General features: G+C 42.7%; 1 protein-coding gene across 2 annotated transcripts in view; it reads left to right on the top strand.

The window, feature by feature from the left end:
- LOC132378744 (neogenin-like) overlaps positions 1-13609 on the top strand; it is a 383956-nt gene that overhangs the window by 207728 nt on the left and 162619 nt on the right. For both annotated transcript variants that reach the window (XM_059945868.1, XM_059945867.1), the window contains exon 9: positions 1525-1679. In XM_059945868.1, the coding sequence (XP_059801851.1) occupies positions 1525-1679 (155 nt within the window). The remainder of the gene's footprint in view (positions 1-1524; positions 1680-13609) is intronic.

Raw genomic sequence — 13609 nt, forward strand, 5'->3', positions numbered from 1 at the left:
TGATGGGGATCTCATGACCATAACAAGTGGGCACCATGGTAGCATAGTGGTTAGCATGGCGCTAATGCAGCTCAAAGTGTCAAAACTTGGAGTCCAATTCTGGTGTCCTCTGTACATTCCTTCCCATGTATGCATACATTTCCTCCCACAGTCCAAAGATGTGCAGTTAGTAGATTAATTGTTCATTGTAAATTGTCCTGTGATTAGGCTGATGTTAAAATTGGTGGGTTGCAGGGCAGTGTGTCTGGAAGGGTATGGTCTGCTTTGTATCTCTAGGTAAATAAAACAAGTGTTCCTTACCTTCAAGTGTTTGTAAGCCAGCTTGCAGGGAATATCATCCATGTCCACTCTTGTGTCCTGAACAATATGTAATCAAAGCTAACATTACATGTTTTGGTCATTATCACAGTGTTGCTATGAGATCTAGCTGGGCACAGATCAGCTGCTGCTCTAATGACATTTTAACAGTTGCAACACTTTAACAGTATTAAGTCTGAAATGGAGCTCTCAGCTGTAATTCCATTTCCCTGATGTTTTCTTTCCTAATCTGTCCATATTCTTCCTTTCAACTGTGTATCTAATACTGTTTTAAAATTGCTCTCCAGCCTCAACTCGTTAGTTGAATTATCCTGTTTGTTCATTGTCTTGTGCGAAAAGCCGTAGTCCTTTGCCCAGTGATAATCCCGAGTTTGTCATTCACAGCTAGTAGAGTTTCTGGTTATTTACCTTCTCTGACAGTAAGAATCATTGTATTTTCTCTGTAACTCTAAGCATTTATTCACTTGATAAATTCTAATAAATCATAGTCATGCTGCCTGTCTCTATGGTTCCAACAACATCCCACCATCTATAATGATATGCTTTGACTGTGACCTTAATGAGTCTTGCACAACTTGACACAGCTCCTCCAACTTGTACAGTCACCCAGAATTCCTTCTGGTATCATTGGCCCTTTCTTCCTGCCTGTAACATTTAAGTTTCAACATATTTCCACTCTCTCCCCCCCCCCCCCCCCCACCTTGCCCCATCACCGTCCCTGCACTGGGCTGAGGGTATTACCCTGTGTGCATGTTTTCTGGTACTGCTATCTCCTGGGATCTATCCACTTCCCAGTTTTTTTTCACCCAAAAAGCATTCTGTGTGGTTCTGTTGGGGAAAAACAGCTTGTCCTTACTTCAGATTCATACACCACATTCAAAGCTGGGAAAGTAATTAGTTTTTGCAAACACTGATAATTTTATTCAAGCCCAATGGAATATAAATGTCAACTGTTATCTTACTCATGCTGGAAAACCTGAAACTGGGTGTCGGTTAACACCACCCTGAAGAATGAGCCTGTTTTCATTCCCGTGCAGTCCACATTTCTCCTGACCCCAAGAATAATGAGAGAGCTGGGTAGAAATGGAGCTTAATTCTTGACACTGCTGCCATTGAATGTGGAGCAGCCACCACCACGGGACAGGTCACCACTTCCATTTGGATGGATGAGTTGTAAAAACACTCTGCTGTGATATTTCCCAATAGGGAACGTGTGGAAAATACTAGTCGACCGGGCGATCTAGAAGTGACGATTGGAGAGCTGATGCCAGATGTGAAGTATGTATTCCGAGTGGTTGCTCACAATAAGCATGGAGCGGGAGAGAGCTCTGCTCCTTTCAAAGTGGCCACCCAACCGGAAGGTTAGTTTGTTTCTCAATGTGGCCTGCCTTGTCTTGTTGCTCTGTGTTTATCTGAATGCATGTTTAATGTTGTCATTTACTGTCACTTTGTATGTACAAGCAAACAATGGTATTTAGCTCCAATTTGAATGAGGTAAAGATTTATTCATTTGGTTTTATGCAGAGGTCACTTTTACACATTCACTGGTGACTTTCTGAAATTCATTCATCCACTAAGTTCAGTAAAAATGCTCAAGCCAGTTACTATCACCAGACTTATAATCACAAGACTTTCTGCAGATGCTGCAGTTGGAGGCAACCATAGATATTACTTCCTAGCTGTTTGTGTGATATGCAAGCCAGGACAAAACCTTCTCTATGAGTGGGTACAGCCACAAAGCAAGAGGACGTTTGAGATCAGAGTTTTCCTTCTCCAAAATGAGCTGCCAACCATGACTGACAAATTCCAATCTGCCCAAAGCCACTGGTTTTAAGGTGCCAGTTGCCTGCCTTTGTCACTTCTTCTGTCAGTAGAAATGGTTCTGCTAGGATAAGCCACATGCAAAGGCCAGGAGGGACTTGGTTATTAGAGGTTATTAGAGATAAAACCATAAGACCATAGACATAGGAGCAGATTTAGGCCATTCAGCTCATCAAGTCTGTTCCACCATTCCATCATGGCTGATCCCGGATCCTACTCAACCCCATACAACTGCCTTTTTGCTATATCCTTGGATGTCCTCACCGATCAGGAAACGATCAACTTCCGCCCTAAGTATAGGCACGGACTCGACCTCCACTGCAATCTGTGGCAGAGCATTCCACAGATTTACTACTTCCTGGCTAAAAAATTTCCCCCTTCTGTTCTAAAGGGTCGTCCATCAATTTTGAAGCTGTGCCCTCTAGTTCTGGACACCTCCAACATAGGGTGTATATGGAGAGGATGTTTCCTATCTCCCTATCGAGTCCCTTCAGCATTTGGTAGGCTTCAATGAGATATACCCCCCACCCCCCCGTCAACATTCTTCTAAATTCCAGTGCGTAAAGGCCCAAAGCTACCCAATGCTCTTCATATATTAACCCCTTTTTTCTGGAATCATCCTCATGAACCTGCTCTGGACTCTCTCCAATGACAACACATTCTTTCTGAGATATGGGCCCAAAACTGTTGGTAACACTCCAAGTGCTTTATAAGACTAGGGTCTTATAAAGCCTCAGAGTTATCTCCTTGTTTTTTTATATCCTTTTCCCCTTGGAATAAATGCCAACATTACATTTGCTGCCTTTACCACAGACTCAACCTGTAAATTAACCTTCTGGGAGTCTTGCACGAGTCTTGTCTCAATACTGACCCCCAAGGATCACCACTGGTCATTGGCAGCCAACCGGAAAAGGCCCCTTTTATTCCCTTTTGCTGCTTCTGCCTGTCAGCCATTCCGCTATCCATGTCCTGTAAGGATTTTATCTTGTTCAGCAGCCTCATATGTGGCGCCTTATCAAATGCCTTCTGAAAATCCAAGTAAATGACATCCACTGCCTCTTCTTTGTCCACCCTGTTTGTTGCTTTTTTCAAGAAATTTAACAGATTTGTCAGGCAAGATTTCCCTTTAAGAAACCATGCTGACTTTGATTTATTTTATCATTAGTCACCAAGTACCTCGAAACCTCATCCTTAATAATGGACTCCCAACACTTTTCCAACCACTTAGGTGAGGCAAACTGGCCTATAATTTCCTTTCTTTTGCCTTCCTCCCTTCTAAAAGAGTGAAGTATCATTTGCAATTCCCTGTCGTCTGGGACCATGTGAGAATCAAGTGATTCTTGGAAGATCATGACCAATGCATCCGTTATCTATTCAGCAACCTCTCTCAGGACTCTGGGATGTAATCCATCTGGCCCAGGTGACTTGTCCACCGTAAGACCTTTGAGTTTGCCTAGTACTTTTTCCTTTTTCACTTCTGCTCCCTGACACTCACGGACCTGTGGCATACAGCTAGGGTCTTCAACAGTGAAGACAGATGCAAAGTACCTATTAAGTTCATCTGCCAATTCTTTGTCCCCTCACCAGCTTCATTTTCCAGTGGTCCAAATTCAATTCTCACCTCCCTTTTGCTCTTTATGTAACTGAAAAAACTTCTGGTATCTGCTTTATATTATTGGCTAGTCTGCCCTCATATTTAATCTTTTCCCTTCTTATAGCTATTTTAGTTGCCTTTTGTTGGATTTTAAAAGCATCCAACATCTATCAGCATCTATCATCCAACTTCCCACTCAAATTTGCTACCTTATATGCCCTTTCCTTGGATCTTATGCAGTCCTTATCTTACTTTGTCAGCCATGACTGCCTACCCCTGCCATTTGAGAACTTCTTCCTCTGTTGGACTTATCTATCCTATGCCTTGTGAACTATTCCCAGAAACTTCAGCCACCTCTGCTCTGCTGTCATCCCCGCCAGTATCCTCCTCCAATCCACCTGGGAAAGCTCATCTCTCATGCCTCTGTAATTCCCTTTATTCCATTGTGATACAGATACGTGTATGCTTCTTGCTCTCAAATTGCAGTATGAATTCAATCGTATTTTGATCACTGCCTCCTAAGGGTTCATTTATGTTAAGCTCCCTAATAAAATCTGGGTTATTACACAACACCCAATCTAAGATGGCCTGCTCACCCTCTCTTTTCAGGATATTATGGATGCATCCAGAAATATCTCAGACCCTGGAACCTGGGAGGCAAACTACCATCTGTGTCTCCTTTTTGCGTCCACAGAATTGGCTATCTGTCCCCCTGTCTAAACAGTCCCCTATACTGCTGCTATCCTCTTCAATTTCCTACCCTTCTGAGTCACAGGGCCAGACTCAGTGCCAGTGGCATGGCCGCTGTTGCTTCCCCCAGGTAGGTCACCCCTCTCAACAGTACTCAAAATGGAGTACTTACTGTTGAGGGGGATGGCCACAGGGGTGCTCTCCACTATCTGACATTCCACCTTCCCTTTTCTGAGTCACCCGTTTATCTGTCTCCTGTGGCCCTGAGGTGACTACCTCCCTGTAGCTCCTATCTATCACTGCCTCACTTTCCCTAAAAAACTGAAGGTCATCGAGTACAGGTCCAGTTCCCTAACATGGTCTCTAAGGAACTGCATCTCGATGCACCAGGCATAGATGTGGTCATCAGGGAGGCTGGGAGTCTCCTGGAAATCTCACATCTGACACACAGAACAGAACACTGGCCTGTAGACATGCGCCCTATTCTCTCTAGAGTTGAATAAAAAATAAGGAATGAACTTACTCTTGCCTCCACCTGTTTTTGCCGAAGCCCAGTTGAGCCAAAGCTTCTCACTTTGCCTCAAACTACTTCGATGACGTCGGCTCCCATGATGACTGCTCTGCTAGGTGGTACCTCTATTTTATAGAGACTGGGCTTCCTGTCGAAAATCTTTGTCAGATCTGTTTGGGAGTACTTCTTTTGCATCCGCGCAGTACTCCAATCAATGACTCCTGTCGAAAAACTTGCTGGTTTTCCTTGCTGCATGTTATTGGGAACATTTAATAGGTAGTGGGAGCTTATTCCAATCTTAAGGAACTAGAAATCTTGAGCAACAGGGGAAGGGAATGAGTAAGACACTGGGAGGGATAGATTGAAGAGGTGTACACCAGACTGTTTGAAGCACGGTCAGCACCATTATTAGGTCACGAACATCCATACGTTTTATCTTTACCCACTCTCCTCATGCACTCTTCTCTCATCACCTGTCCTCCAATCACCTAAAAATTCACCAAATTTCCAAACTTGATCTCCTCATGTACTGCCTTCAGCCGATCTCCACACATCTCACTGTCCCTGATCTCCTCACATCTTGTCCGTGCATAAGCGTTACAGTCCTGTTGAAGGGTTTTGGCCTGAAGCGTCAGTTCTTTATTCATCTCTATAGACACTGCCTGACCTGCTGATTCCTCCAACATTTTGTGTGTGCTAATAAGCAGGGCATTCCAAGTGCATTTATTTCCTTCATTTCTCACCATTGAGCTGTGGGGTTAAAAGAGTGCCCCTAATGGCAAACATACTGGGACTGAGAGAGCATGCCTTTCACCCATAACAGAATATAAACAGAAGCTTCTGGAAATATTTAGCGGGTCAGGGAGGAATAGATGACAGGAGAAATAGAATTGATGTTTCAAATGTGAGACCATTGCAACATTAACTGGTTCTGTTTCTGCTGGGCAGGCCAACCTTGAACTAGAAAGCATGGGCTTAAGGTGAGGGGAGAAATTGAAAGGAGATGGAATGTAGAACAGTACAGCGCAGTAACAGGCACTTTGGCCCACAGTGTTGTGTGGAACATGTCAAATGACCATCTAATCTAAACCCTTCTGCTGACACAATGTCCATACCTTTCCATCTGATCTAAAGGGATGGGTTATTTACAGAGAGTGCAGAGTATCTGGAATGACCTGCCAGTGGAAGTGATGGAGGCAGATGCAATTATAACATTTAAAAGGCGTTTGTCCAGGACTTGGACTGGAAAGTTGGAAAGGGATACAGGCCTAATGTAGACAAATGGGATAAGCAAAGGCAGGCATCACAGCATTTATAAAGACTGTCAAAGACAAGCAACATAACATTGATAAAGTGGGCAAAAATAGGCATCACAACATTGATAAAAACGGTTAAAAAAAGGCAAACAGGACCCATTTATGTGCTGTGTATTTGTGATTCTCTGGGAGGTTGCTCGACCTGAGTATTGCCAGCACTTCATGCTTTTATTTCTTCTCTCCTAGTACTTTGACCTCTTGCTTGATGTACTTTGAATTTGACCATAATATCAAAAGACTATAAAACACAGGAGTGGAATTAGGCCATTTGGCCCATCGTGTCTGTTCTGCTGTTCCTGATTTAATATTTCTCTCAACTCCATTCTCCTGCCATGTTTCTTTAACCTTTGATGCCATGACTAACCAAGAACATTTCCACCTCTGCTTTAAATATTCTCAATAACTTGGCCTCCACAGTTGTCTGTGGCAATGAATTCCACAGATTCACAATCCTCTCGCTAAAGAAATACTTCCTTATTTCTGTTCTAAATGGAAGTCCCTCTACTCTGAGGCTGTGCCCTCTGATCTTAGACTCTTCTCTACATTCAGTCTATTTAGGCCTTTCAATATTTGATAGGCTTCAATGAGATCTCTTCTCATTCTTCTGAACTCCATTGACACGGGCTGTCTGTTGTAGTTTCAAACCCATGGCAAGGAAATGGTTAGTTTCTGCTCTGTGTTGTAAAGCAGCTTTGACATTTTTTTTTATGCTATTGAGAAGCATTCTGTTTGATCACTTGATTAAAGCAGACAGAAGCTGAGTGCCAGGAAACAGCAAAAATTCTGCTCAGCTGTATATCACAGAGATTAGGATCAGGGCTGAATTGTGAGCTCTGGACTTGGGCCGAGCACACCCTCATACTTTTGCTGCACCACTGAGAGACCCCACTCAAACTGGAAATGCATAGTTTGCAATTGCCTTGGAAGAAAGATTGAGTTCTCTGTCACACGGTTAACTTCACTGTTGTGATTGTGTTCAATTGAGAAATTCAAACATGGTGCACCCCAGATCTTTGGGTGAAACCTTTTGATGTGAATTATCTGAGTTATGGGAAATAATTTTAATCTGAAGTTCTGTTAGGCCTCCAATGTATTATCATCTCTCGGTAATTTTAACTTAACATAGAACACTACAGCACAGTTCAGGCCCTTTGGCCCACAATGTTATGCCAACCCTTTAACCTACTCTAAGATCAATCTAACCCTTCCCTCCTACATAGCCTTCCATTTTTCTTTCATCCATGTGCCTATCTAAGAGTCTGTTAAGTTCCTCTGATATATCTGCCTCTACCACCACCCCAGCAGCACAATCCACAAACTCACCTCTCTCTCTGTCTATTAAACTTACCTCTGACATACCCCCCTGTACTTCCCTCTAGTCATGTTAAAATTAGACCCCCCCAGACAATTTTTCAGATAATCTCAAAACATTTAAAACTGAATTTTGTTGAGATTCTGAAATGTTATTTCTGTACTTCGACTTGATTAAGATCTCTGTATATGGCTGTTGAACCTTCAATGTGCACCCTGGGCACTTGCAGCCAGTCTGACCAATGGTGTTCAGACAAATCCGTCTCTTTGGGCAACATTCCTCATTCACCAGCTTTTTGTTTGAATTCACTATGTATGAAAAGGGAGGATAGGGTGCTGTGGTAGCGTAGCTATTAACGTGATGCTATTACAGCTTGGGGTGTCAGAGTTCAATCCTGGCATCATCTGTAAGGAGTCTGTATGTCTTCCCTTTGGAATGTGTAGGTTTTCTCCAGGTGCTTCAGTTTCCTCCCATAGTCCAAGTACTGGTTGGTGGTTTGTAAATTGTACCGTGATTAGGCTAGGGCTAAATTGGGTGTTGCTGGTGCTGTGGCTCGAAGGATTTATGCCATGCTGTGCATCTAAAGGTGTTAGTTGCTGCCTCATTGACGAACAAATCTTCAGTTAGAGTGCAGTCTGTTAGCATGGGTTTAGGCTTCTGAAATGCATACCTCTACGAATAAGGAGTCCCCATTTCTGATACACTTCCCTTTATCTGCTCAGGATGGCCCTTGTATTTTTCATTCCCTATGAAATGGTTATCACTGGCTTGTGAAGTCCGCAGTCCTTTAGTGGTACACTGGAGCCTAGGTTAGACACTTAAAGCTGAAAGGGTTTGGACCCATGGGAACAATGCAAAGCAATAGTAAGAACAATCCCGAGAAACCAGTTATAAACTGATAAACACAAGAGATGCTGGAAATCTCCTGCAACACACACAAAATACTAGAGGAACTCAACAGGTCAGGCAGCGTCTATGGAGAGGAATAAGTTGACATTTCAGTCTGACCTGAAATGACTTTTTATTCCTCTCCATAAATGTTGCCTGATCTGCTGAGATCCTCCAGCACTTTCTCTGTTTTGCTCAGTTATAAAGTGGTTTAAATTTAGAGGGGTGCATGTGTTTGTCTGTGTTGTACAAGGTGACCCATTGTGTATGTAGTGACTACAGGAAGGAGATGTAGGCAGCATGCCAAAGATTAGTCAACACTCCTGAGATTATTCCACTGAGAGTCATCGATGGGGCTTAGGGGACTGTGGGAGGTATTGTAGAACACACAACGTTATTCTTCACTGTAACTGGTCAGAATGTCAGCAACTGTTTCCATTACATCTTGTCGGGGATGGTGTTTGTGCATTTAGAATGGGAAGGTGTGCAATGCAATGTGTCAGTTGTTACATCTTGTTGGGGATGGTGTTCGTGCAGTTAGAATGGGAAGGTGTGTGATGCAATGTGCCGGTCATTATTTCTGAGAGATGGGCCAAGCCTGCAGCCTATTTTGGCAGGCAGCAGCAGCTGGGTAGGATGAAATCTGATGTTGCGGCACTAATTGAAAGAAATGGCTCATGACTGAATAAAGCAAACAACTGTCAGGCTTGTTAGAGTTGTTTTATGTTTCTTTACTTGCTCTGCTAAACACCATTAATTAAACATTTACTTCTTTCACCATTATGTTCAGTGCAGTTTGATTTTCATTCAGCCTTCCCACACGCCAGCAAAATGGTTGGAGTGAATTTCCTTTGTGCTCAGTGTACTCTGAAGTGGGTGTTGTGACACTCATTGAAAGAAGCTTGGGCACTGGCGGTCTTCCTCAGAGGCACTGTGGTTTGTACTGAGCCAAGTCTTGTTGAGCTTTGCAGGGAAGCAGTAACATTGCTTTGGAAACAATCCCAGCCTGCTGCTTGTGTAGAGGTGATATAGGTGTGGACAGTGGTTGTTCACACCAAGAAATGGACTATGTTCACATGTTCTTACCTAATGTATTAATGTCCAGAATACAAATCAGAATTAGATTATGTCACTGGCATATGTCATGAAATTAGTTGTTTTGAGCTGCAGTACATTGCAATACATAATAAAAAGAACTATAAATTACAATAAAATATATTTTTAAAAATAACTTAAATAAATGGTGTAAAATGAGAGCCAAAAAGGGAAAAAATAGTGGGATAGTCTGCATGAGACATTAGGAAAATGTCAAAGTTGTGTTTTTGACATACGTCATAGAATTTGTTTTGTGGCACCTGTACAATAAAAACATTACTATCGGTAATAATAATTAATATTATAAAATAATTAAGTAGTGCAAAGGATTCAAAGTAAATTTATTATCGAAGTATGTATACAGTATATAATCCTAGAATCATCCTCTCACAGGCAGCTACAAAACAAAGAAACGCCATGGAATCCATTCAAAGCAAATATCAAGCGACAAAAAGCAAGCGAGTAACGTCAAATCACAGAGTCCACAAAATGGTCTAGGGGGCGTGCAACTTAGTTCAGTTCAGTTCAGTCTAGTGTTGTGTCGTTTATTGTGACTGTAGGCCGCAGGGCCAGCTAAAGCACCACTGTTGAAAATCATAGCAAATAGTGAGGTAGTGTTCATGGGTTCATGATTTATTCAGAAATGTGATGGCAGAGGGGAAGAAGCTGTTCTTAAGATGTTGAGTGTGGGTCCTCAGGCTCCTATACCTCCTCCTTGAATGTAGTAATGAGGAGTCCTAAATGGCAAGGGTCGTTCTTAAGCATCACCTTTTGAAGGTGTTGTCGATGCTGGGAAGTCAAGTGCCTGTGATGGAGCTGGCTGAGTTTACAACTTTCTGCAGCTCTTCCCAATCCTGTGCAGAGCTCCTCCATTCCAGACGGTAATGCAACCAGTCAGAATGCTTTTCAAGGTACATCTCTAGAAATCTGCTAGTGTCTTTGGTGACACACCAAATCTCCTCAAATTCCTAATGAAATAAAGATGCTGATGGCATTCTTCATAATTGCATCAATAGATCTTCAGAGATGTTGACCTCTCGGTGGAGACTGGTGTGTATACCCACAACTTCCCCATCCTAAATTATTGATCATTTTTGTGAAGAGGTGGAGAAGCGCAGCTTTTGGTGCAGCTGAAGAAGAAGGACAGAAAATTCAGCACTGACTAACTCTATTGAAAGCTGCAGAGTATGGCAGGGGGACGTCTCCGCCACTGCTCTGCCGCCAGGAGATCAGGGTTAAGGAAGCGAAACATCAATGAATGGTGGTCCCTGGCTGATGGCCCTGCAGCAGATCTAAGGGCACTGTTGGAGGCACGGTTGGCAGCAATGCCAAGCAGGAAACACAATCCTGTAAATCATATTATATTCAATTTTTGATACGGAGCCTTCTTCCCATGTCTAAACCTAACTTATCTATCCTCAGCAGCAATTCTAACCCCTAGTGTTCCCTAAATCTCTCCTTCATTTTCTTCATAGATATACTCCTTAAACCTTTGATTAGCCTAGTTATTGATGTAGCTGGTTTTCAACCCATCTTTAACATCCTATCAGCCATTTGCAAAGGTTCTAATGCAATGTAAAATGCAGATTGTTACTGTTTTTGTAGGATTAAGTTACAAAGATTCTTTTTCCTATAATTTGATTTGGGTTCTGAGCACAGTCCAGAGGGATTTTTACAGTCAAGCCAAGTTTACTGTTGTTATTATTAGGCAACATGGGTTTATTAGATTATAATTTGAGGCATTACTGAGCTTGTTGTGTATGTCGCTGAAGGGTGAATTACACTGGTTTAATATTTCAGAGTGTGATTCCTCCATGAGCCTGCTGATAATTCAACAGCTGTTACACTTGCAGTCAATGTGCTGGACAATGTTTGTCTGTAGATGATTGCCTCCGGCATAGAGTAACTTAAGGAGATGAACTTGTATTGGTTTTATAAGGTTATAAAGATAGTGAACTCTATTGTTATAAGTTAAGTGCATTTTTTTGCTAAGTTCCCAATTTTGTTTTCAAAAAATTCTCCGATATTTTCTCTTCACTCTCGGAAGGGCCCTGCTTCACTAGTGTACAATGTCGGCTGTCTCCTACTTCCTGCCCAAGTAGGAGCAGCTAGGACATGGGCTGAGGTGGCAGGTGCTGTTCCCACTCAACATCCAGTCATGCAGATTTCAAACACAAGCTGATTCCTTCTTTTGGTACATTGTTCAAAGTCAAAATATATTACTATTTATATTTAGTTCCGTTCTCCTTCCTTCAATTCCTTATTGCAGTGTGCTGAAGCTCACCTAGGTGCCCATACAGCCATGCTGACAGTGCTTCTCCTGCCTCACTAGGTGTGTGAAGAAGCTGGCCCTGTTACTCCACTGTCCTCACTGGTTGGTAACTACCTCAGATTCTGCAACCCTCACGCTACTGCTGTGCTCTTCTCCCCTTCTTTCCACTAGCTCCATTACTGACCCTAGCACCAACTGCCTGTAAGTGTGCACTAGTCCTGGTCAGATACTGATGTGGCCGACGTGTTATACACTTGACACAAGCTCCCTCACTTATCAGAATCAGAATTAGGTTTATTATCACAGACAACAAAGTTCCTTTAATCGGAACATTGGGGCATTTCTGGTTGGTTGAACCTCAAATCATAATCGACCCTAGATGTATATTGTCTATGAGAGAAGGGGTCTGATGGAGCAGGCATTTTCGGAGTGGGGGCTAGAGTCAGGGTGGGAACTTAGAGGCTTCAACGAGGAGTGGATGAAGCCAAAGAAATGGATAGGAAGGGTAGGTTTTTCCTTTCTTTATTGCTGATTTAGTCTTGGTTGCCCAATGCAGGCAGGATGGCAGATATGGCAGTGGAATACTCCTTCTTTAGGATGAGGGAATTCATGGAACCTGATGGTCTCCCTGATGATTGCACCTGCGGGAAGTGCAGCCAATGCTATTGGGAAGAGTTTAAACTAGATTTGTAGGGAGGTGCGAACCAAAGTGAAAAGGCAGAGGACGGGGAGGTTGGCGCACAAGTCAAGTGGACTTGTTGGGAGTTTGTGAGGAAAGATAGGCAGATGATAGAGCAAAGGTGCACTCAGCCAGATTGTTTGAGATGTCTATTTTAACGTAAAGAGTATCATAAACAAGGTAGAAGAACTTAGAGCATGTTGGAGTAATACAAGGAACTGTGATGTTTTGGCCATTACAAAGACTTGGATATCTCAAGGGCAGCAATGGCTGCTGAGTGTGCTGGGCTTTAGATGTTTCATAAAGGAATGGAAGGGAGGCAAAAGAGCTGGGGGTATGGATTGCTAATCAGGGATAGTACCCTGGCTGCAGAAAAGGAGGAGGTCATAGAGGGATTGTCTACTGAGTCAGTGTGGATGGAAGTTAAAAACAGGATAACTCTACTGGGTATTTTTTTATAGACCCCCCCCCCCCCCCAATAGTAACAGAGATATGGAGGAGCAGATAAAGAGGCAGATTCTGGAACAGTGCAATAATAATAGTTGTTCTGATGGGAGATTTTAACTTTCCTAATATTGACTGGCATCTCTTAGAGCAATGGTTTTGGATGGGCTGTGTTTGTTAGGTGTGTTCAGGAATGTTTCCAGACACAATGTATAGAAAAGCCAGTTAGAGGAGAGGCTATACTTGATCTGGTATTGGGAAACAAACCTGGTCAGGTGTCATACCTCTGGGTGGGAGAGCGTTTTGGAGATAGTGGTCACAACTGTAATCTCCTTTACCATACTGCTGGAGAGGGATAGGAACAGACAATTTGGGAAAACATTTAATTGGGCTAAGGGGAAATAGGATGCTATTAGGCAGAAAATTGGGAACATAAATTGAGAGCAAATGTTCTCAGGGAAATGCATGTCAAAAATGTGGCAAATATTCAGGGAACACTTGCATGGCATTCTGCATAGGTATGTTCCATTGAGGCAGGGGATGGATGGTAGGGTAAAAGAACCAAGGTGTACAAAGGATGTGGAAAATCTAATTAAGAAAAGGAATGCTTATGAAAAGTTCAAGAAATTAGGTACCATCAGAGCTCTAAAAAAATTAACAAGGTTGCTA

The sequence above is a fragment of the Hypanus sabinus genome, chromosome 21 (genome assembly GCF_030144855.1).
Source record: "Hypanus sabinus isolate sHypSab1 chromosome 21, sHypSab1.hap1, whole genome shotgun sequence".
Classification (NCBI taxonomy): domain Eukaryota; kingdom Metazoa; phylum Chordata; class Chondrichthyes; order Myliobatiformes; family Dasyatidae; genus Hypanus; species Hypanus sabinus.